At 36.2% G+C, this 22,918-nt stretch overlaps 2 protein-coding genes across 2 annotated transcripts in view; both read left to right on the top strand.

Moving 5' to 3' along the window:
- The window catches only part of LOC136811824 (DNA polymerase alpha catalytic subunit-like), a 56,057-nt gene extending 44,878 nt beyond the window's left edge, over positions 1-11,179 (top strand). Inside the window, exons 22-36 of the mRNA XM_067068448.1 lie at positions 473-554; positions 1,032-1,157; positions 2,128-2,216; positions 2,956-2,993; positions 3,290-3,371; positions 3,707-3,783; positions 4,180-4,235; positions 4,627-4,755; positions 5,443-5,518; positions 6,189-6,287; positions 7,040-7,134; positions 8,489-8,593; positions 9,243-9,310; positions 9,998-10,097; positions 10,538-11,179. Coding sequence (XP_066924549.1) covers positions 473-554; positions 1,032-1,157; positions 2,128-2,216; positions 2,956-2,993; positions 3,290-3,371; positions 3,707-3,783; positions 4,180-4,235; positions 4,627-4,755; positions 5,443-5,518; positions 6,189-6,287; positions 7,040-7,134; positions 8,489-8,593; positions 9,243-9,302 — 1,114 coding nt within the window. The 3' untranslated portion in view covers positions 9,303-9,310; positions 9,998-10,097; positions 10,538-11,179. The remainder of the gene's footprint in view (positions 1-472; positions 555-1,031; positions 1,158-2,127; positions 2,217-2,955; positions 2,994-3,289; positions 3,372-3,706; positions 3,784-4,179; positions 4,236-4,626; positions 4,756-5,442; positions 5,519-6,188; positions 6,288-7,039; positions 7,135-8,488; positions 8,594-9,242; positions 9,311-9,997; positions 10,098-10,537) is intronic.
- A 1,538-nt stretch (positions 11,180-12,717) lies between these two features.
- On the top strand, positions 12,718-16,283 carry LOC136811823 (uncharacterized). The gene is made up of 6 exons (XM_067068447.1): positions 12,718-12,798; positions 13,121-13,262; positions 13,770-13,929; positions 14,438-14,588; positions 14,987-15,751; positions 16,124-16,283. Exons 3-5 carry the CDS (start codon positions 13,902-13,904, stop codon positions 15,588-15,590), a joined length of 783 nt encoding a protein of 260 aa, XP_066924548.1. The 5' UTR covers positions 12,718-12,798; positions 13,121-13,262; positions 13,770-13,901; the 3' UTR covers positions 15,591-15,751; positions 16,124-16,283.
- Positions 16,284-22,918: the final 6,635 nt, after the last annotated feature.

The raw sequence follows: 22,918 nt of genomic DNA, 5'->3' as shown, positions 1-22,918 counted from the left end.
TTTGGCCCGCACATACCGTCAGTCCGCAAACCCAGTGCCCCCCCCCCGGGTATATTTCTCAATAGTTTCAATGCAATCACTTAACAATGATTTACAAAAACGGTGACTACCTATTTTTAATGACTGACTTTCTGCTTTGGTTGGATGAATTTTCGCGGGGATTAAATTTCTCGCGCATTTTAGTGTCATCCACGAAAGTAAGTCTAGATGAAAATTTTCAAAAGGCTTCATTCACGAAAATAAGTCCCCGCGAAATATTTCAAAATCCATACTTGCTCTTTTCAACGGATAAAAAATGATCCATCGTCAAAATTATCGCCATTAGAAATAGTTTCTGTATTCATTCTGTTTTTATATTCATGAAAAAAATTCTCCGCGAAATATTTGAAAGGGTGTCAACGGACACTGATAATGATGATAACAATTGGATTTCTTCAGACCTTAATGTTTGCATATATCTTTCTACCCATAGTATGTATGGTTGTCTTGGTTTCAGTCATTCCAGATTTTACGCTAAACCTCTTGCAGCTTTGGTTACCGGAAAAGGGCGTGAAGTAGGCTTAATTTGCTTTTCCTAATTTATTTATTAATTTTTGCTTCTTCGATATTCTTATTATCTTTTCATATCTTGTTATGAAAATGAAATATATCACAACCTTCCATAAATTTAAAAATGGTAAATTTAATCTCCGGGTGTGCCATAAAGGGCTATTCGATTTTATATCTATACAGGATGGTGGACGAAAACCTCCCTGGGGTAACCCAAGAAGAATTCCCAGGGGTTCTAAAGGGGTGTTTTTTAAATTTTTCTTTGTAAATTTCGCCATTTTCCTGGGAGTATACAGACATTTCCAAGAATTTCCTTTTCACTTGAAAAGGTTCGTCCACGCCCTCCCCCTCTATGGGATTTTAGTTGAACAGCCCGAAGCTGAAAAGGATCTGATTGTTCCCTCCCCTTCTTGGCATCCTCTACCTTAAAAGATGCCGATCAAATATATAGAAAATCTATTTTTCCCCTCCACCACCAATAGATTTTGATGAAAACAAAAGACTTGGCATCAAACCTTGGCCTTGATGTCATTTATGGAGATACAGATTCTATCATGATCAACACTAACTGTGATGATTGGAACGAAGTCAGAAAGATTGGTACCAAGGTATGTTGCTATTCCCACCCAGCTGGCACACAACGTTGTTTTAACGTTCATCTACCGTTATATGGACGTTGTGAACGTTATACAAACGTTGAAACAACGTTGTGTGCCAGCTGGTCATAGATTTAAAGCCTGAAGGGCTAGATGGCGTGCTTTATTAAACTCTTCCAAGCAAAAATAAGTGAATATCACAAAAAATATTCCTGCTATTGTTTTCAAAAACCTGCGAAGCTTCTGATTGGTCAAGCGCTGAAATTCTATTGTAATGTCACGTGACTTAGGTAGGAACCTCGGCACACTTTTCAGAAAAAGCACGATATCAAGCCCTTCGGGCTTTTAATTTTATGGTTATTCCCAGCACCTATGTGACTTCAACTTCTGCTTTTTAAATTTCGTCACTCAGAGATGTATTGATATACTAGGTGCATTTATATACAAGCAGAAACATAGCTAAAACTCATTGGTAGCTTATTGTCCCAGCGTCGAGCCTTTTATTAGCATATCACATCATTGCGCTGACAGTGGTGCTGTATGTCTGTTTTTGAAGAAGCAGCGTTTCGTCAATTCAAGTTCATTTTGGAAGAAACGGCGCCTTTAAAACATTCGACCATTGCTTTGTTGCTTGGCCTTTCTGCCGCTCACGGCTTCATGTTTCTTGCGGTCGAAAGTCTTGTTTCATCTAACGTTTCCAGATCATCTAAAAAGAACGACAAAGAACTTTTAAAAAGCGACAAAAAGAACGACAAACCTTAACCCTAACTATCAAAGAACGACATATTTCGCCGTCCCAAACCACGACCTTGGCCAATGACTACCACTCTTACATATTCATTACTTTTTGTACTTTCCGCTATTTAACAACTAGCGGTTTAAAGAATCATAAATTACGCATGCGTGTAAGTTTCTATTTGGGTGAGCTGGAAACATTAGAACATTAGAGTCTTTATATAGATTATGGTGATTACTCCCATAGGTTAAACAAGAAGTCAACAAATTGTACAAAATGATTGAGATTGACATTGATGGCATCTTCAAGTCCATGCTTTTGTTGAAAAAGAAAAAGTAAGTACAAAATTTTTTTTATAAGAACATAAGACTGCGATAGCCAAAATAGTAAGAATAAGTTGAGAACATTTTTGCGAACTCTTACAACACCAATTTCCTTAGATATTGCATAAAAATACTCACAAAATGGCGAAAATTAGAACATCTTTATAAGAGCATTTTTAGACTTAAAGCTCAAAAAGTTAAGAACAGCCAATATTACACTCGATATTCTTACATAAAAATACGTATATAAGTCTAGCTTACTAGACGAGAAAATTTTAGTCCCTTTTTGTCCCATGAAACAAACAATGAAATCATGGGACACATTTTTTTTTCTTGTGTTGGTGGGATTTAGCATGTTGCATTGCACCAACGCAAAAAAAAACTTCTCGTGTCCCCAAGCCTTAAGTGGGATATGCCAAGGAAAATTGAAGGGCATAACTAGATTTTAAACAAGCCAATAGTATCCTGTAAAAAAATTTTTTATCACATCACACCTACAATATTACATACTGAAGTGAGCACTTTTTAAACACCAACAATACTACAACAATAATCGAGTTTTCATCAAATAGACATCTTTACCCAACTGGACTTGAGTGGGAAATTTGATATTTGCGTGTGTTATCGCGAGACTTTATATTAGATTTCTTCAACATATTTTATCCTAATATTATTATTCGTTTTGACCAATAGAAGGAGAATGGTCCAGATAGTCACTTTGTAGTTTAATATTTAAATTTTCTCTCTTTAGATACGCAGCTGGGATGATCCTTGATCGAAAACCTGACGGTAATTATACAAATTTTAAAGGTTCATTTTTTGTTAGAAAAAGATAATTCAAGTGCGGTGCTATTTTTGCAATCGATCAAATATCTCGAACCTCTAAGACTCGAATGTATCCTTAACTCGAACAACTTTTCTTGCCCTTTCAGCTAACATTGTCTTATAAACCTTACTCCATAACTCGAAATTTCCAAAACTCGAACAAATTTCGATTTTCCGTGCGTTGTTCGAGTTATGGAGACTTCATTTCATCACCACGAATATTTATTTATGCCTTTTTTTCATATCTGTTTCTTTAAAAGGTACTTTTGTGGAGAAAAGAGAAATGAAAGGGTTGGATATTGTGCGACGTGATTGGTCAGATCTTGCCAAAGATGCCGGAAAGTAAGTTGTTGTACTCCAGCTCTAGTCTAGACGGCCGGCATTCTGCCCTGTCTATTGTGGGCAGAAAGTTGATAGTTAAAACCTTAGCTTGGAAAAGACTGACAGTTATCATTACATTGATGTTAAGTATGTCAATTTATTGTTTACACAGATAACTTTCTTCCTACTTTAATTTACAAATAGAAAAGGCAGATTAGAATAGAATGGAATAGGCAGTGCGAAAAACAGGCCGTCTAAACTAGAGCTTATAGATTTTTCTGGCCTTTGGCGAGCAAAAAAATGATCAAATCCTAAAAGCTTTAGTAACTAATTTCTTATTTAATGTTATATTTCAGTTACGTCCTTGGTGAAATTTTGTCAGCAAAGTCACGTGATGTTATTGTGGAGAATATCCACGATTATCTCCGTAATCGTAAGTTGATGATTTAGCTCTTGTTGTAGAATTTTTTACTGCTCAATCCACGGTCTGATTACAATGAATTTTAAACTACCTTATCGCACTAACAGGATTACTTACGTAAAATGAGCTAGGTATTGCTAACGATTGGACACACTTTGGAATTTTGAGCCCAGTTCATTTTTCCAAAAATTTTGCCTTTTACACGTTAACGAAATGACGTACTGGTTGAGTCCATTAAAACTTAAATGATTATTTAAGAGGGCGAAAGAGGTTCCTTTCAATACTTCAATGTTTCAAATATTCAAATTTTGATAAACGTCGGGACCTAATTATCGAGCCGTTGGAATTGATCGATTATTAGGCACCTGAGAGTAGGTTTGAAATAAATTTGTCATTTTTCTTCTTTAGTAAAAGACCAAATTGACAATGATCAAGTTGACCAATCAAAATATGAAATTCACAAGGTAAAATGAGTACATTTGTACAGCTTGCTTTTCCGTTAATTCATGGAACCTTTTCTCGTATGTATGTTAATACATTTTGATTCCGGATAGAAGATTTCAATGGCCTCAAGAAGCCTACGTTTATTATGTCATCTCCAAGAAATATTGAACTGTTTCCCTGTCATATGACATCATCAGCTTTTTTTAGGGAAAAGGTCTTTCCTAGAAATTCAGATTTGTTTCCCCATTTGTATCGAAAAAAGCTCTCTCCTGGAAAAGGGAAACAGATAATTCGCAGAAGTGAGCTCGTTGACTGCTTCTTTAATTCCAAACTGCTTCAATCACCCTGCCGTTAGGTATTCTGATCTAATTGGTTTTACAAAGATGATCAGTTAATGGTTTATTTTTACAGAGTCTGACGAAGAACCCAGAAGAGTATCCAGACAAAAAGAGTCTTCCACATGTTACTGTTGCTTTGAGATTGAAAACCCAGGGTCGACGAGTTGCCGTGGGTGATACGATCAGTTACGTCATCTGCGATGTAAGTACATTTCGTAAATACTACACTTTATAGTAGATTATCGACAAATCGAACTTCTACAACTCGGATGTCTCTATAACTCGATCAATTTGTGGTCCCCTCAAGGAAAAAACCTTATGAACAAGTTTCTATGACTTGATCTTTTCATAACTCCGATAATCTTGCGCTCCGAGTGGGAACACGCATAGAGAACGTTATTATCATTGTACTTTGTCTATAATAGCCCCGGGATATGGGATACTAGGTTTGCAAAGTGATGATGGGCCAAAAATCCAAAATCTACTCTTAGAGAGAGAAAGGATTAACGTTTTTGGGATCCTTACAGGGGCTTTCCCTTAAGTTTTTGTCGATTTTCACCCAATTTTGATTCAAATTTTTGAAAATTACGAGCCTTTGATTTGGGAGGTTTAGAAACATTCTTGATAATAAAACCATTTTTCAACTTTTTGTAGAAATAACATGGTCGGGGGATGACTTGGGATTATAATTCCCGAGGTTCAATGAAAGGGGAAGACAAAGCAGGGAGACTAATTCTTGGACCAGGCTACATTTTTCTGCCTAAGCAAAACTGCTAGAACTAGGCTATTTTACAGTTAAATATAGGTACTTTGTCTTTTAAACAGGCGAAGACTTCTGTCGAACACCGGTTTATGAAATTAATTTATATTTTTTTCTTCATCTTCAAAGGATTCTTCAAAACTTGCTGCCACACAGAGAGCCTACCATCTTGAAGAATTAACAAAAAGTACAAGCTTGAAAATTGGTATCCTTTTCAAAAGATTACAATTGATTTGCCTCTTGTTCCTTTCTTTGTAAACTTAGTAAAATAGTTTTGATGTCTTTTTATGTGTATAACCTAGTTTTCTTCTCACTGTATCTCACTGAGTTATCAGTCAAAAGCGAAAGGGTCCTGCTTACAGTCTACAAAGGTCCTCCGCTCAGTGAGGTACAAGTACAGGCTTTTCCGTCTCGAAATTCAAAAACTTCTCCAAAGTTTTGATAGTCTAGCAAGCTAGACGACTAATTCAGACATAGTAGAATAAAGCAAAAAGTAATGGAGGGAACAAATTTTAGTACAAACTAAATCCTGTAACAATAATCGTATTATCGTATAACGCCTATAATACTGTATTACACGTATTATGAACGACTCCAGTCTAAAATTTGAAGAATCTTTCCTTATTTTTTGCTTTGACCATTCTTTTTAATGAACTATTAAATAAGCTAAAGTAAATCTTACATTGAATTTTCCTAGACCACCCAAGGATCCACTTTAATTGAAACGTTTTTTTGGTAATTATGTGTGGCGGAGCCACTTTTAGGTTATTTTCATCACCGTATCCTGCGAAGAGCTGTAATCAAAATCTAGAATCATTACACACATACTTTATCACTTATTTTATCCTTGACTCGATCTCCCCTACAATTCAAAGACAAACAATATTACTTATCGAGTCAAATTCATCCATTGGTGTCTCGATTATGCGATCCAATCGAGGGAACTGATGCAACTTTCATTGCTGAGTCACTTGGTAAGATGAGGCTTGCCTGCTTTTTTTTATTTTTTTTGATCCTCCTACCGGGTGCGGCAAAGAAAGTATACAGGATTGTCAAGGTATTGTGAGCTTATGGTTGACGATTTTTTCGTTGGTTCATTTTTTATTCTTTAGAGGAAAACTTAACTTAGATTTTGGTATATAAAACTTTAAAATCAAAATGTTATATTAAAAAACTGAAATTTTTGACCTACCTAAGAATGACAAAATTTATTAATCAACAACAAAATCTTTAGTCGTAAACTCTTCACAAAACTGTGTACTTTTTTGGCACACCTGTTATATTTACCGAAAGTTAGAAATCCATTACCGTAGAGGACCAAGTGCATATAAAAGCACCTTTCTACAGAAATCCCTATACGGGTACTCAAAAATCATTGAGAAACAACCTGCAAGCATTTGAAATCAATTTGACAATTTTGGTCGTCACGGATCGATGGTTTCCTAAAGGTTAAACTGAAATCCTTCCTAGGCAAGTTTTACCCCGTTTACCCCATTGAACACCTGAGCTGAGCAAAGAATTCATGATTTTCATGACATAATGTTTTATACGGAAGCACCCAAAAAAGACCGGGTCTTTGTCAATAATTTTGAATTCAAACAATAAAGTAGTGGCATATGCCCGGAATATTTTGAGTACTTCCGTATGAAACACCACGTCGTTAACATCGTGTAAATTTTCTTCAAAACTCATTATTCTTGTATTTTACTTCTTTCATAATTTTTAGGCCTGGACCCGACACAGTACAAATCAGCAACCAATCATCATGGTGGTGACGATCCAAATGTATCTGTCTTGATGACCGATGAAGAACGCTTCAAGGTATTTCAATGGTGTTAACTTTCGTGGAGATTAAATTTCGCGGTTGAGCTTATCCGCGAAACTTTAAGATTTTGCGGGGACTTAATTTCGCGGACGGCATATTGGGTGACAATATTTTCACGATTTTTTTCCTCTTGCTGTCAAATAATGCATGTTGTTTGTTGAAATACGCATTATTAGCGCTTCTTTGATGCCAGTAAACATTCAAAAAGTATTTATTTGACATTTTTTGAGATTTGTTTAGAAACATTTCGCCGGATTAAAAGTCCATCGCCAAATTTTGAAAAATTTTCTTGCTTGAGAAAAGTTGAAAATTCATGTACTGAGCCTTTGTCTGAATTCAAAGGATCTCAAGATACCAAGGTAGGAATCACAAAAATTGTTCGATTTGGCTGAAATTTGGGGGCGTTTTTTTTTCATTTTTCAAAAATTTTGATTTTTGGGGCCTGGTGGCGAGTTTTTTGCCAAAGCGAGGCTAAAACTTTGGGGCAGCCTTCGGAGACTTGAAAAATTGTACGATTTTGCTGAAATTTTGCACACTTGTTCCTTGGGTGAATATCTGGGGTGTTTCTTTCACCGTTTAGCCAGTTATTTTTAAAGGTTTCATGCAAGTTCGTCCACCCTATAATTTGAGCATCTACAATCGGGCCTTTGCGTTAGTTGTAAAAATACTGAAGTGCGTTGCGCACGTTCGACTATTTTTGCAAAGACCCAGTTTTACGTGAACATTTGATGATAAAATCCTTAGGGTAGAGGCTTCCTACCTCGAATCTTTCCTTTATTCGAACAAGTTTGTTGGTCCTATCAGTTAAAAGTCTCTTAAACCTATCTCTCTTCATAATTTCGAATTGAAACAAATCTGTGAACGCTGTATTTTGATGCCAATCCCTTCCTTATACAGGGTGTCCCGTAAAAAAGTCCTGTTTCAGAACACGACTTCAAGTAGAAAAGTTTTTGTGTATGCATGTCAAAAATTAGTATCGATCATTAATGTGTTTTTACTTTGTTTGAAAGAGACGTTCATACAGGTTCATGAAAATATTTTATTACACGATTGATGCTTTAATTATGTTTGATTGATGCTTTAATCATGTTTGATTGATGCTTTAATTATGTTTAGAAGTTTATTGCTTCATTGTAACCATTTAAATTTTCTGCTCTCGTCGTGTTCTAACATAGGACCCTTTTTTGGGACACCCTGTACAACTTGTAAGATAGTGAAATGAAACCATTCTATTGGTTACATTCAAGTGTTACGTCACATCTAACCAATAGAATGGCTACATTCTATTTCGGAGCGAAACGGAACCGTCGCGTGCGAATATGGTCTAATACTCTACTTATTATATTATAGGAGGATCCATTGAATTGTAGCCAATGTAAACAAGATTATAAAATGAACCATGTGCGAAATGCATTGCGATTGTTCATCAGGGAAAAACAACATAAATATTATAACGTAAGTCGATACTAATAAATATACCTAAATGCTCGTATCAGCCCCAACTCACAGGCACGACGGAAACTTTTTAAATCTGGTACGGTGAATGGGGAAATTTAAGGGATTTCACCGACGTCGAGGAAGATTTTGGGATTTTTTGTGTAAATCTGCCGCACCCGGTGCGTCGTGCCTGACTCATCCAAAGATTTGGTTCGAGATTGCTTGGGTTGGATGACGTTGAAAATGTCTGTTTTTACGAGTATATCAGTGTGATAAATACAGACATTTGTGATAATTGAACATACTCTGCTTCCTGTTTGATCGATACAGAGCTGGCGTTAGCAAGGTTTTCTTTTCTCATCTTATTCCGGAAAAATTCGCAAATGTTTTTTCTAAGCTGTACAAACTATTTTACTAATAGATGAATTTCTTTTTAACCCAGTGTTAAAAGTTCTTCCGTTTCAGACGGATTTCCGTCTCGTTGAAATGTATAAAAAGGCTTACCCGTCTCAAAATTCTGCATAATACACCAAAATTTCTAGAATTTCATAATATAATGAAATTTATCTTCATTTTTGGACGAAAAACCTTGCTTTGACCACTATTAACCAACTTTTTATTTAATGGAAATCTCGACAAGCTCTTACTTATTTTCTATTCTTCTTAGTGTTGGCTAAAAACTTCAAGAACGCGCACGTATGTCAACAATGTCATCGTGGCAACTTGAGAATCGAAGTAAGTTGTTTTCTTTATACAATAACACTGTTCTAAGAGTATAGGCTACGTCGTATCTTCCTTCGTTTTGAGTGTAAAACTCCTACTCTTCAAACAACAGTAAGGCCTAAAAGCCTGGAGCTGTCTACTGTGTAGACTATAAGAATCAAGTTCTTGCACCAGGTGTTCAAGAACTTGACTCTTTGCTACCCCCTTAGCTTTCTCAACTGACAACTGACCACTTTGTGTTTTTGTTAGGTGTACATTGTCAGGAAATGTATGCAATGTCATCTTTAGGGCATTTTTATTTCGAAAAAGACACATAATAGGATTCAAAGGAAATGATTTTTTTTTCTTTATTTTTCTGTGCTCATTTTCCATGGATTCTCCATTAATTTTAGACTTTCGAGTTATTCGAATCTTATAGTAGATGGTTCATGGTCAGCCTACTTGGCTATATATGAACTGAAAAGAAAGCAGGAGGACCGGGATTCAAACCAGGAAAGACGTATAACCACCGGGTTATCTCTCCAGGCCCGGTGGAACGACCGTTAAAGTAGGAGGCTGAAGGCTCAAAATTGGATAAAATTTGCTAGGAAAATCTCATTTGCTCAAAACTAAGAGGCTGTAGTCTCCCCAGTCTCCCCGCCTCTGCCGGGCCTGTATTCTTGTAATGACTTAACCTTTTTAAATGCATTTCCTTTTCAGTATACTGACAGTGCATTGTACAATCAGTTCTTATACTTGTCGATTATTTTCGACATCAGCAAGTCAAACGATCATCGACAATCGAGAGCTTCTGGTAAAGGTGAGGTCTAATACTAATTTTTTTCTTCTGATCTAATTGAAGTCCTTATTGGGCCTTTCCATTTTATATCCATACAGGGGGTGGACGATTTTAGTTCGTCAACCCTCACTTTTAAGGTATTAATAAAAGAATTGTTCCAAGGTTCCACGAACTTTTTTTTCAAAGGCACGAACTTTTTTTCAAAGGCACGAACTTTTTTTCGAAAGGCACGAACTTTTTTCCGAAAGGCACGAATTTTTTTCGAAAGGCACGAACTTTTTTTTCAAAGGCACGAACTTTTTTTCGAAAGGCACGAACTTTTTTTCGAAAGGCACGAACTTTTTTTCGAAAGGCACGAACTTTTTTTCGAAAGGCACGAAGGGCACGAAGGCACGCAAGGCACGAAATAAATCACACTCTTAAGTTGGTAGTCAAAATCTGTTTTTATTTCATTCTCCTAGGTGAAGAATGGATCACTTTACACAAAGAGGTTGAAAAAGTTCTCCATAACAATGCTTACCGTAATGTAAATATGTCTAATCTGTTCTAAAAAATGCTGACCAAGCATGCATTTTTTTTTTTAAATTCCTTTTAAACTTTATATACAAATTTTACTCTAAAAATATAATTTCTTTTAACATCTGTGTATGTAATTTAGCAGTATTTTAAACTTTTTTTTTGATTTTTGTAATATATCATTTTAACCTTGGGCTAATACCGGTTAACTTTGGCGGAAGTTTTAAACAAATTGGGTGTTGCCATTAATCTTGGATTCCTTTAAAAGATTACTGTTTGTGACAATCGTAACTAGAACAGGACGATGTTTCAACGTTCATCCGATGTTACCTTTAATGAATGTTGATCTAAAACAGTTTCGTTCCTAAAAATACCCACAATTCAACGTAGGTGCGATTTTATTGTTATTTTTGTTTATTTTAATTTTCTTTTATTAGTTTATTTAAAATTTTATTATTACATAATTAGAAAATCTTTTAAAAATCTTTACCATACTTCTTTTACTTATATAATAATTGTTACTGTTGTTAAAAATATTTTTGTTTCATTATTGAGTTGGTTTGAAATAAACATTAAAAAGTTTTAAATTCTTCATTTTAATTTGATTTCACGCTGTTATAGTCAAATATTTGCCCCAGTTTGTATGTAGGATGGCCCAAATATTATCAATTTGCCAAAATACACGTTTTTTTATAAGAACAAATTATAAGAACATAAGGCTTCGATGTTCAAAATACTAAGAACAAGTTAAGAACATATTAAGGCTTCGCGGACTCTAAAACACCCGATTTTTTAGGAAAATGGTCAAAATATTCATAAAATGGTCAAAATAAGAACAAGTTAAAAACACTTTAGGGTTAAAACTCAAAAAATTTAGAACATACGAAGGCTTCAAAAATTTTGGATGTTCTTATAAAAAATGTGTAAGTGACAGCTTCACAATCCCTGATGGTGAATAGAAGTTGTCTGTTCTGTTTTTTCTGGGTACTTTGAAAACGAATGTGAAAGCTCATTTTGTGCATAAAACAAACACTTCGAAAAACAAATTTCTTCGTTCTGTTCGTACATATTTCGTTTTATATTTTTTACAGCAATTAAATAAACATTAAAAATGAAACATTACAAACAAAAAGAAATGAATACAGAAAGTGAGTAAAAATACTTTTCTTCTGTGAAATTTGTTTGTTCCCCTTATCATTGTACATATTGAATTAACCATTAAGTAAAACCATAGTCATTATAAAAACACTGGTCTGGGATTTGCTAACTTTTTGATCATGTGATTATAAAATTAACCAATCCCAAGAGTCAAAAATGGTAACGTGATAAAGAATTATGCAAATTGCAACTTGACTTTTGTTTCTAACAAAAGAAAATTGAACAAAAAGTTAAAACAATACATTTGTAGACCGGGGTTTTTCATAATGACTATGGTAAAAGGTACTTATTTCTTTTTGTGTTTAAGTCTGTTTAAGTTGGCTTCAAGCATTTTGTTAACTCGTGAGAACATTTACAAAGCGCACTTCAGTGGTCTTAAACGCGTTTATTTGTCATTTAAGCGCACTTTGAGATGAATTTTGAATATGACTGGAAACTTAATTTGATTGACTTTTTCTGATTCGTAACATTGTGATTAGGCGAAATCAATTTGATTAGTTGTTTTACGGGTCCGACCAACCCTGAAATTAAAAAAATTGAAATCGAAACAAAATTGATTTTGGTAGTACATTTTTACTTCCGTTGCTTTACAGACTGCCTAATTTTCAAAATTTTGGTAGTTTTTCCAAGGTTTTGAAAATTACATGTTTAATTTTACCTTTATCCATGAATTCCAGCTTTCTGTGTCTTTAAATTTCTATTTCGCATTTTTGTCAGGATGTAGTAGTTTTTGCTGCCTTTTTAGGTGATTTTATTGGTGAAATTCTACATTTACTTTTATTTTTTAGCCGACCGACCGACCCTCTTTTTTTGGTAGCTTGGCCCGTAAAGCAACAAATTAAATTGGCCTCGCCTTACACTGTATAGAGATTGTTTAGTTTTCTTGACTTGTTCCTCTTTTGCGTATTTTTCTATGTACGAAATTTTCGGCTACAAATTTTTTTGTATGTTTTTTTCTCTTAGAAAAAGTCAACTAAAATGTATTTGTTACAATTTCTTTTTGGATTGATGGCTTTTATCCAGTTGCCAACTTCAACATCCAGTACAGGTACTTATGGATTTGATTTTTGCCTCGATCCATTTTTATATATTCTTCTATTTTACCTTATACCTATTTTCGTCGTACCCTCGGGTAGACAGCTTGAAAAAAGGGAGTCCTCGGCAGCGGTCGGCAAACTCAATTATGAGTGTACCAGAGTGTACAGATAAAAACAAATAAACTTTAATCGTTTTATTTTTATTTACAGTAATATATTTCCCAGGTCTATCGACCTGTATGAAATAATCATGTTTAACATTTTACAATTTATGGGGATTTACGGAGATCTTTTTCCTATTTTTTCCCATTCTATTTCTGTATTATTCCCAAGGCAACACAAAGACAGCCGAAGAGATACAGCATTAGCCAAGGCTTTCAAGGAAATTATCGCCACAAGTAATGAACCATCAAAAGCTCAGAATATTACGAAAGAGATCACTGAGAAATCGGGTGAAGTGACAACAGCACTACAAGTATGTCAAAGAGCTTTGTTTGTTTTTACTGAAAATAATCAGATCTTCACATCAACAAATTTTTGGCCATTTTCAGTTCTGAAAAATTCTCTATGTGCCAAAATTTTACCTCCTTTGTATGTGAGGTCCAAAGCTGACTTTTAAATATGTGTTTTATTAGCCAATTAAATAAACTTAGTTTGTTCTCAATTTGATGCTCTTATAGAATTGTTTTGTTAGAAAAGTGTTTAAAAGTCCTAGATTTCTATCATATCCACATAAAACATCAACTCTATCTCTCTATCAAAATATAGCTTGAAGTTTTGATTTCTATTCTCCATCAAACCTAGGCTGAAGTCGTTTATAATGCATGTAATATATTAGTATAGGCGTTACATGATAATACGATTATTGTTACGGTATTTAGTTTGTATAAAATTATCCCTCCATTACTTTTCGCTTTATTTCTACTATGTCTGAATTAGTCGTCTAGCTTGCTTTTCTCCATCAAACCCATTTCTTTTAAAGGATTTGGACACAAAACCAGTAGAGCTGAAGAAAAACGAAGGAGTTGCAGGACTAGATTTCAGTGCAGCCAATTCCAAGTTTGCTGTCACGTTAGTGCTTTCCAGTATTCCTCAATTGATTGATGGCGTTCAAATGAATGATTGGAAACTGATACTTAAAGGTATTTCTTTTGATCAAATATTCTTGATAGTTATTAGGGGATTAGTATTGGTGTAGCGGTCCTCTTGGACTTGTAACAACAATCTCCAGTATACGAATTAAGGCAAGCAAAAAAATCTTTTTGCGTAAAAAGTGGACGAGTTTCAAAAGTCGAATTCAAGAAAAACTAATAGTATGAGAATTTGAACCAAAAAGGATACTACAGCATGTCTAGCTCAAAATAATTCACTATCTTGGATAAGGAGGCATCACAGTTTAGCTTGCGAGATCCTCAAAATTTTAAAGTTATTGCAGTGTCAAACAAGTTTCAACAGAGAAAACCAGAGTTTCTAATGTGACCTACTTTCAGGAAAAATGGCGGATTATTTTACTTCACCTGCCGTCGCTTGAGAAACAGATTAGCTCTATCTAGTGTTTTATATAAGATATCATTGGTTAGTACAGGTTAGTGGGATGTTGAAAAAACGTTTTGGAATTTATTTCTTATATCACTTTTCAATTTTTTAAAGGTTCTTTGGGTATCGCTGCGTCGTTTTTATATTTCACTGGACCTTGGGGAACCGTTGCAACAGCTCTTCTACCATTGTTGGATGTTATTTTCAAACTAACCGATCAAACTGTTCCAAAGACGGAAGAAAGTGAGGAGGAAATCATCGACAGGTAAATCTTTAAAGCTTTTGAATATCTTTCCAACGTGCAATATGAAATAAATGAAAATAAACCCAATAGTACTTTTAAATATCTTTCCAACAAGGAATCGAAATGAAAATGAAACGAAAATAAAACCAATTGAACTTTTGAATATATTTTCAACGTGGAATCTGAAAAATAAAAACGAAACGAAAATGAACTTATGAACTTCGAGTTAGTTTAGAAGCTAACCATATCCACTTAAAAGTCCTTTTTATCGTGTTTTGAAAGTTTGTAAATGATAAATGCTTCTGGGGTTAAGTGAATTTTTCTCAAACATTGGATCAAAAGGGATTTTGCATATTTGCTTCAAAAATATTATAGGTAGGAGAGTCAATTTTATAATCAATAAAACTTTATCCTTCCAGAGTCGTGTCGGCAGCTATCGAACGTGCCAAGTTACAAGATTTCAAGATGGAACTAGCCGGTGTCCGTCATCACTATACAACTTTAAGTGGAGTGACTTCAGCCTATCGTTCAACTGGTAATGAAATCACCAAAGAACAGGCTAATGTCTTATATAACCATGTGTTTGACGAGTTGGTCATCTTTGGAAAATTGGCAAGTTTAATCGAATCGAAATGTAGTTTGCCATTAGATGAGAAAGTTATACGCGTTATTTACGATTGTCTGGCATTCGTTGACTTGTATTCTGAATTATCAACTTTACGGAAATTGGTTCTACTCGATATCGCGTCGTTGATGAAAAATCAATACGGAAAAACTGCTGATAATATTATCGAAATGTATCGTAAAGAATTCGAAACAGATGCTGAATTACTTCGATTCCTTATCGATCCGATTAATTATCCAATGTCTCGATTAATCGTAGCCTCGTTTTACCAACAACGCCATCGACACGAGACTACTGATTTCTTATTGGATGTCTTGGCAACTGTTTTCCCACATACACGCTTTTTCTTTTATAAGAATAACTTCTATAAGAATATCAGGGTGAGATTTCGGGTTTAAAACAATAGGCCTATTGTTTAGAACAATAGAAAATTAAGAATAATGCTCACCCTCAACCAAAGTACACTATTCTTATAAAAAAAAAAGCGTGTATGAAAGGTAATGGAGTCATGGTTTGTTGGAATGAAGCTCTGACTGGCCAATGCTATCAAATGAAAGAGGTTAGTTACATTACACGTTTTTTTATAAGAGCATCCAAAATTTTTGAAGCCTTCGGATGTTCTTAACTTTTTGAGTTTTAAACCTAAAAATGTCCTTAACATGTTCTTATTTTCACCATCTTGTGAGCAGTTTTGGCCATTAGTTTCATTTATACTGAGACAGAAAAATCGTCTGAGACGAGAAGTTTGTAAAATTTGATCTGTGGAGGAGATCCTATTTATTGAAACATGAATGGAAAGTACACTCCTCCATAATGCTCATTTTCTAAATTGCTTGTCTCAGACAAATTAAACGTCTCAGTATAAATAGAATTTGAAGAATTTAGGGTAATTCGTGAAATTCATAATTATAACTGTTTTTTTATCTTGAAGGGCTTTCGTAAGGCGGACAATCCAGCATCAAACGACCGCCAAGAGAACGATATGGCGGGATACACCGGGTGATAGTTCAGAAATAAGTTTAGTGTTAAAAATAGGAATGAGGGGCTTATGATCGCTTTCTAAATTGAAATGTTGTAGTCCTTGTAGGACGTTAGAATGTTATCTATTTCGTAGGATATCTATTTCGACTTTGCCAAGGCCTTCGATACAGTTCCACACCGCAGATTACTCATCATTATCAAGAAACTCGACGCATACGGTATCAAAGGATACACGTTAGACTGGATCAAATCCTTTCTGTCGGATCGTTATCAGTATGTCAAGGTAAATGGTAAACTATCCAAGGAAGGTAAAGTACTCAGCGGTGTCCCACAGGGAAGTGTTCTTGGTCTATTACTTTTTGTGTTATATATCAACGATCTACCTGAGGTTACAAGCTCTGATATGTACCTCTTTGCAGACGACACTAAGCTTGTTGAGGAGATAATTAGTGCTGAATATGGAAAGATGGTCAAAGGACTGGCTACTCTGATTCCACCCAGATAAATGCCACGTGCTAACACTGGGAAAATTTTGGAACATCAAACATACCCATCAATACAACATAGACGAGTTAATCCTGGAGCACGTGGATCAAGAAAAAGATCTCGGAGTGATTATCGTCGGGGAACTGAATTTTGAAGAACACATCTTTGGTAAAATCAAGAAAACTAACTCAATCGTTGGTCTGATCAGCAAAAGTTTTGACTTTCTTTCACTAGAAATACTCCACACTCTTTTTATAGCGTTTGTCTGACCTCATCTTGAGTACGCTGAAGCCGTTTGGTCTCCACGACTCATCGAACACATCGATGCCATCGAGAGTGTTCAGCGAAGGGCCACGAGACTGGTTAGCGGGTACAAGAACAAATCTTACGAATACCGTCTCCGTAAGATTAACCTTCCGACACTGAAAATCAGACTTAAAATTGGCGATATGGTTGAAGTATATAAACATCTTCACGTTTATGATAAATCATCGACCTGTCAAAAGTTTGTCCTTCGCGAACGCCCAAAACGTCGGCACGATTACGAACTACAAAGAAACTTTGCAAATGATGGTGTCAGAGAGTATCAAACAAATTCGTTGTTCTACAGAAGTATTGACATATGGAATGGTCTTGGAGCTGATGTTGTAACTGCAACATCTGTCGCCCACTTCAAAGAAAAATTGCTCACAGAATGGAAAAAATATCCCCATAAANAAAAAACAATGGTCAGTAAAAGGAACGGTCCTAGATTGAGTGGCCCTAAGATCATACACGATAAACGTTAACGGCAAAATATTGAGAAAATAAATCAACTGAGAAAGGTTACATCATCAGGCCAACACCTAGTCCCTCCTAGAGAAAGGGTCCCTTGCCCCTAGCTCCCCACCAGGGCCCCTCAAACCCCAATCCCAAGGAAAATGAGCTTTCAGAAGATTCATCAGACACTATTTAGTATGATTTAACATACTCTGGCCGTGAGTCAGACGGACAGTACCTTCAATGGAGATGAGTGATTTAAACAGGAAAGCGTAAAAGACAGTGATTGAGATGAGATACACAACTAGAAGTAGACGCGAGGTTCGTAAGCAAAAACAGTTTGAAACATGATGTGAACGTTTACACTATTGATGGTATTATTCATTGTATTAAGAGAGATGTTAGGATCTAGTCTATAATATAGTCGGTACCGTAAGGTCGGCTTTGTATCTTATAGTCAGGCCGGGTACTTAGGATTTTATTTAGAATCAAACACACAGCATAACTAGTTTTATTAAGCAGATTTACGCAAAATAGCAAACCGGGGGTTTTTGGGGTGGCGAATATCTCGGGATTGGATGGGGATTGACTTAAATTATCAACACAGCTTCCCCTCCTAGAAAGGTTGATCTGAGGATAACATTTTCGTTGATTTTACAATTGAAAAAAAAAGACTTTTTGGGTTTTTACACTCAGATTTTATTATTTTAAAAAATGTTTTCACTCCGATCACAGAAGTCCTAGGGTAACATAAACTGCCGAATTCAAAAGCTAATCTTTCTGGTTGGTGCGAGGATTTTCTGAGGGTTTTTAAGGAATGTCCAAAACCTTATCAGGTGCGATGCCCACCAGTTTCCACGTTTTTTGAAAGTCAGGTACAGCTGAGAAAGAAGCGTTTTGACGAGAGGATTCAAGAAGTGCTGTTCCAAAAACTCAAAATAATCCTAATTCGAGATATCGGCAAGACAATTAATTTAATGATATTTAAGTTACAAAATTCGTCCAAAAACACAATCGTTCACGAACACTGCAAAATTTTGACTGTGATGCAGATAACATTCTACATTCTAACGGTGTTTTCGATAGTGACGTTTTTGAAACCATTTTTGACGTGTTTTTTCGACGGATATTTGCCCCCGCAGGGAGCCTACAGCGACCAAGGATGGCATTCATGCTTTACGTATAAGGAAGTTGGGCAAACATCTCCTAATTTGCCGCGCGTTTTTCAGTATTCTAGCCGCTTAAATGGTGTCCCAGTAGCATTCTTATCTTGACGTTATCTCGTTTTTATCATCATCAAAAAAAATTTGCCGAGCTAATTGACCTGATTACCCATTTTGAAAGCTCAGTTTGTCTTTTTCTTATCCCTAATGAATCTAGGAAATTTCCTTTTTTATACAACAAGTAGTTGTTAAGCGCTCCGCGTAGGTTAAAAAAAATCACCCAACACAAAGTGTTTGAGTAGTTCTGCTACCATGGATTTATCATACAGACTCTGGATAAACATAGAATGAAACGGTGGAGAGCCAAAGATGTCTTTTATTTTCAGAAAACAATCGATGTACTGGTTTGTTGCAAAGGAAGGCTCGAAGGACTCTGATTGAAAAATGATTACTACTCTTATTCTTAAATGGTCTCTAACTTTTTCTATTCATACTTTTGCTAGCAAAAAGTTGAAAAATAAATGCTAGAATACCAAGTGGATACATTTAAGAAATCTGGTGTGAGAAAAAAATCATAGGACGAGTAAAATCAAATCAAATGCTTATAAAGACACAAAATTTTAAATTGGGAATAACTTTCCAATATTTATCCGAGAAGAGCTGAGATTGACATACATTAGACGTGAGTCCCATAGCTCCACTGTGGTATAAAAATCTTTTGGTGGCACGTGGTGGCACGGTAGATTTTTTGAGGTTGAAGTTTAAAAATTCTGGTGTCGATTTCTATAAATAGCATGTTTTGCATCTTTCTCGCATTTTAAAACGTCATAACGACGTATAACTAGCAATTAATTAGATGAGTTTGAGTCTCGCAGGAAAGCTTAAAGTCTCATTTGGGAATTGGATAAGTGTATTTTGATGAGAAGTGCAATGAAAATGCTATGAAAGCAACATATGAAAGCAGTATCCTTAGCATAGGCGTAACGAGATACTCTGCAAAATTCACGGATGCGAGCGGTTCTTACGACACTGTAATTATTGGTCAGCCTAAGCTGAGCATTCAAATAGGTAAAATTTCAGCCTTGTATTTTTATAGAATTGTTCTTATAAAAAGGCTTTACTTTTGAAACTATTATAACTGTAAATCACTCTCATGACACATTTGTTAGCATTTGAAGACTGATATTTGTCTCAGATCAGATGAGAAGTCCAATATCACTGTAGGGCTAATACCGATGGTCTGGACACTATCGTGATAGGGTACATCAGAGAAAAGTGAAGGGGTACGGTTCTATTTCGTATTCGGTGAAACACCGAAAAATGAGAACGTCAGGGCTCTATTTCATTTTCGGTGCAAAAAATTATTTCTCAGAGGGCAGATCTTGGTTCGATATTTTATTTTGAGTGTTAAGCGTACCAGTGGAAGAGGGTGGTTTGAAGGCGTTTTGGGTGTGAAGCGTATCAGTGGAAGGGTGTGGTTCTAAGGTGTTTTGGGTGCGAAGCGTATCAGTGAAGGGTCTAGGTTCTAACGCGTTTTGGGTGCGAAGCGTATCAGTGGAAGGGTGTGGTTCTAAGGTGTTTTGGGTGCGAAGCGTATCAGTGAAGGGTCTAGGTTCTACGCGTTTTGGGGCGAAGCGTATCGGAAGGTCAAACGCGTTTGGGTGCGAGCGTAATGAAACTAGGCGGGGTTTACTTTCGGTCAGTAAATTTATCTTTGGGCGCCAAGCGTATCAGTCACTCTCACTGATAGGCTTGGTGCCCATGTACCACGCTAACCCGACCTGATCCCTTTTTGTTTTGATTCGATTTCTGTGTTTATTTTTCTTTCTTTCGTGACGTAATTGTGTTCTGCGTTTTAAAAACAAAATTCGATTGACTATTTTCGAACGTTTTGCAATGCAGCGCCTTCCGATTGGAAACCCCAACCTCGTCCTCAGAGGTTAATATTTTCTTTTTGAAAACTTGACCTCTGATACTCAGGGTACTTGACGGGCGCAATAGGCCATTTCACAGTCGCAAAGCGTAAGGGTAATCAGGACCACTGCGCGCTAATAACGACTTACTATTGGTCCAAAGTTTTGAAAAAAATTGAAGATTTTTGCGTCTAGCCAACGGGAAGCCGTAATGGAGGCGCAATCAGTCCTGATTACCCATGATCCATTTCGACTGTGAAATGGCCTATAACACATTACTAGTACACACTATATAACACATTTATTATCTCCCTAATAATATACTGCTCATACGTGATTAAGAGCCCAAAAAAGTGGATTCGTGGAATAAAGATAGTTTTAAATAAACTCTTCAAAAGTACAGGCCGTTTGAATAATCGGGATCAATATAAAAGGGGTTGCGCGCGTTTCAGAACTCTTCCGTCCCTCCACTCTGTTTGCATAGCAAAGACATGTGAGAGTGACAAAAAAAGCCGTAAATGGGCCCTATATATATATAGNGACACCAGTCTGTTGGGTGTTCTATTTTCGATAACTCCCATCTGCAGCATGCGATCAATCTCCATTCGCAATGGTTCCAGTAACGGAATTTGAACTTTTCTCGGTGCAGATAATGTGGAATGGTGTGGCTGATTCGTCGAGATTAATGTGAAATAGCCCTCCTTTCACTTGCCCTAGACTCCCAAATTTTTTTAAAATATTTTACAAAGTCATTCTCACTATTTATAATTTTACTTTTGATCTACTTTTGGTCTTCCACCAAGTTGATTCCTGATATGATTGTAAAAAAGCTTCAATTCCTGGTTGTCCAAGTCGTGGAGTGGGTACTTGGTGACAGACATATATCACTTCAAACGTCTCAGGCAAATTAAGGCCTGTCCAGATTTTTCAAATTTAGCTTAATTTTTTATCACCGTTTCCACTTGTCATATCATATCACTTCATACATCGAAACTCTATTGCAAAATTTTGTATTTTGCTGATTTCTGCTGTTGTCAGCAAAATTTGAAAAAAAAGTTATGCAAAAATGTTCCTATTATTGATATGCAACTTTTCTCTAAATTTCATGTTTATACCATAAGCCAAACTGGAGTTATTCAAAAAACAAGTATTGCTGACGTCAGCATTTTTTGGTTTTTGCCTAATATCTTTTTTTGGGTGAAAAATTTAATTATGGCACAGCTATTCCAGTGATCTACCCTCCAATACGCTTCTTTCGATGTATGAAGTGATATGCTATGACAAGTGGAAACGGTGATAAAAAATTAAGGTAAATTTGGACATGCCTTAATTTGCCCGAGGTTGACTTTTGCCCAACTCAGGCTCGTAACAAAACACCCGTGTCATTTAAATCTATGCTTATCTGGTCCAACTAACTTTCGATCATGATTACTCAAATCTTTCAGCTGGATTCTGAATAGAGGTAGATGTTTTTTTTCTCCAATAGCTCAAACGTCTGCGGCAGTGTCGATCTTCATTTTGATTTTGATCAAAGTAACTCTAGTAACTTTGATTTTAGAATTTGTCTTCTCTACCTTCATTGCGACTCTGTTCTGATTGCAGTTAGTTGATCTTGTCACTTCCCCAAAGAAAAAAGCTCCTATCTCGCTTTCCTCCCCTTGGATATATAATTAGTCTGTATTGATACTATCCATATTCCAGGTTTTATTTGATGGTCCTTTACACACTGAACTTTGAGAGAAATAATTAGAACCTTCACATCAAAAAATTTTCTTTTCCCTCGCTAGACGATACACTCAGTGGAAGGGTGTGGTTCTATTGCGTTTTGGATGTGAAGCGTATCAGTGAAAGGGTGTGGTTTAAGGCGTTTTGGATGTGAAGCGTATCAGTGAAGGGTCTAGGTTCTAACGCGTTTCGGGTGTGAAGCGTATCAGTGGAAGGGTGTGGTTTAAGGCGTTTTGGATGTGAAGCGTATCAGTGAAGGGTCTAGGTTCTAACGCGTTTTGGGTGCGAAGCGTATCAGTGGAAGGGTGTAGTTATATGGTGTTTTGGATGCGAAGCGTAGCAGTGAAGGGTCTAGGTTCTAACGTGTTTTGGGTGCGAAGCGTATCAGTGGAAAGGTGTGGTTCCATGGTGTTTTGGGTGCGAAGCGTATCAGTGAAGGGTCTAGGTTCTAACGCGTTTTGGGTGCGAGCGTATCAGTGGAAGGGTGTGGTTCTGGTGTTTTGGGTGCGAAGCGTATCAGTGAAGGGTCTAGGTTCTAACGCGTTTTGGGTGCGAAGCGTATCAGTGGAAGGGTGTGGTTCTAATGGTGTTTTGGGTGCGAAGCGTATCAGTGAAGGGTCTAGGTTCTAACGCGTTTTGGGTGCGAAGCGTATCAGTGAAGGGTCTAGGTTCTAACGCGTTTTGGGTGCGAAGCGTATC

Source organism: Clytia hemisphaerica, unplaced genomic scaffold (genome assembly GCF_902728285.1).
Source record: "Clytia hemisphaerica strain Z4C2 unplaced genomic scaffold, Clytia hemisphaerica genome assembly, whole genome shotgun sequence".
In the NCBI taxonomy this organism is placed as follows: Eukaryota; Metazoa; Cnidaria; class Hydrozoa; order Leptothecata; family Clytiidae; genus Clytia; species Clytia hemisphaerica.
Note: the sequence above shows the minus strand (reverse complement) of the source record. Positions and strands in the feature narration are given on the sequence as shown.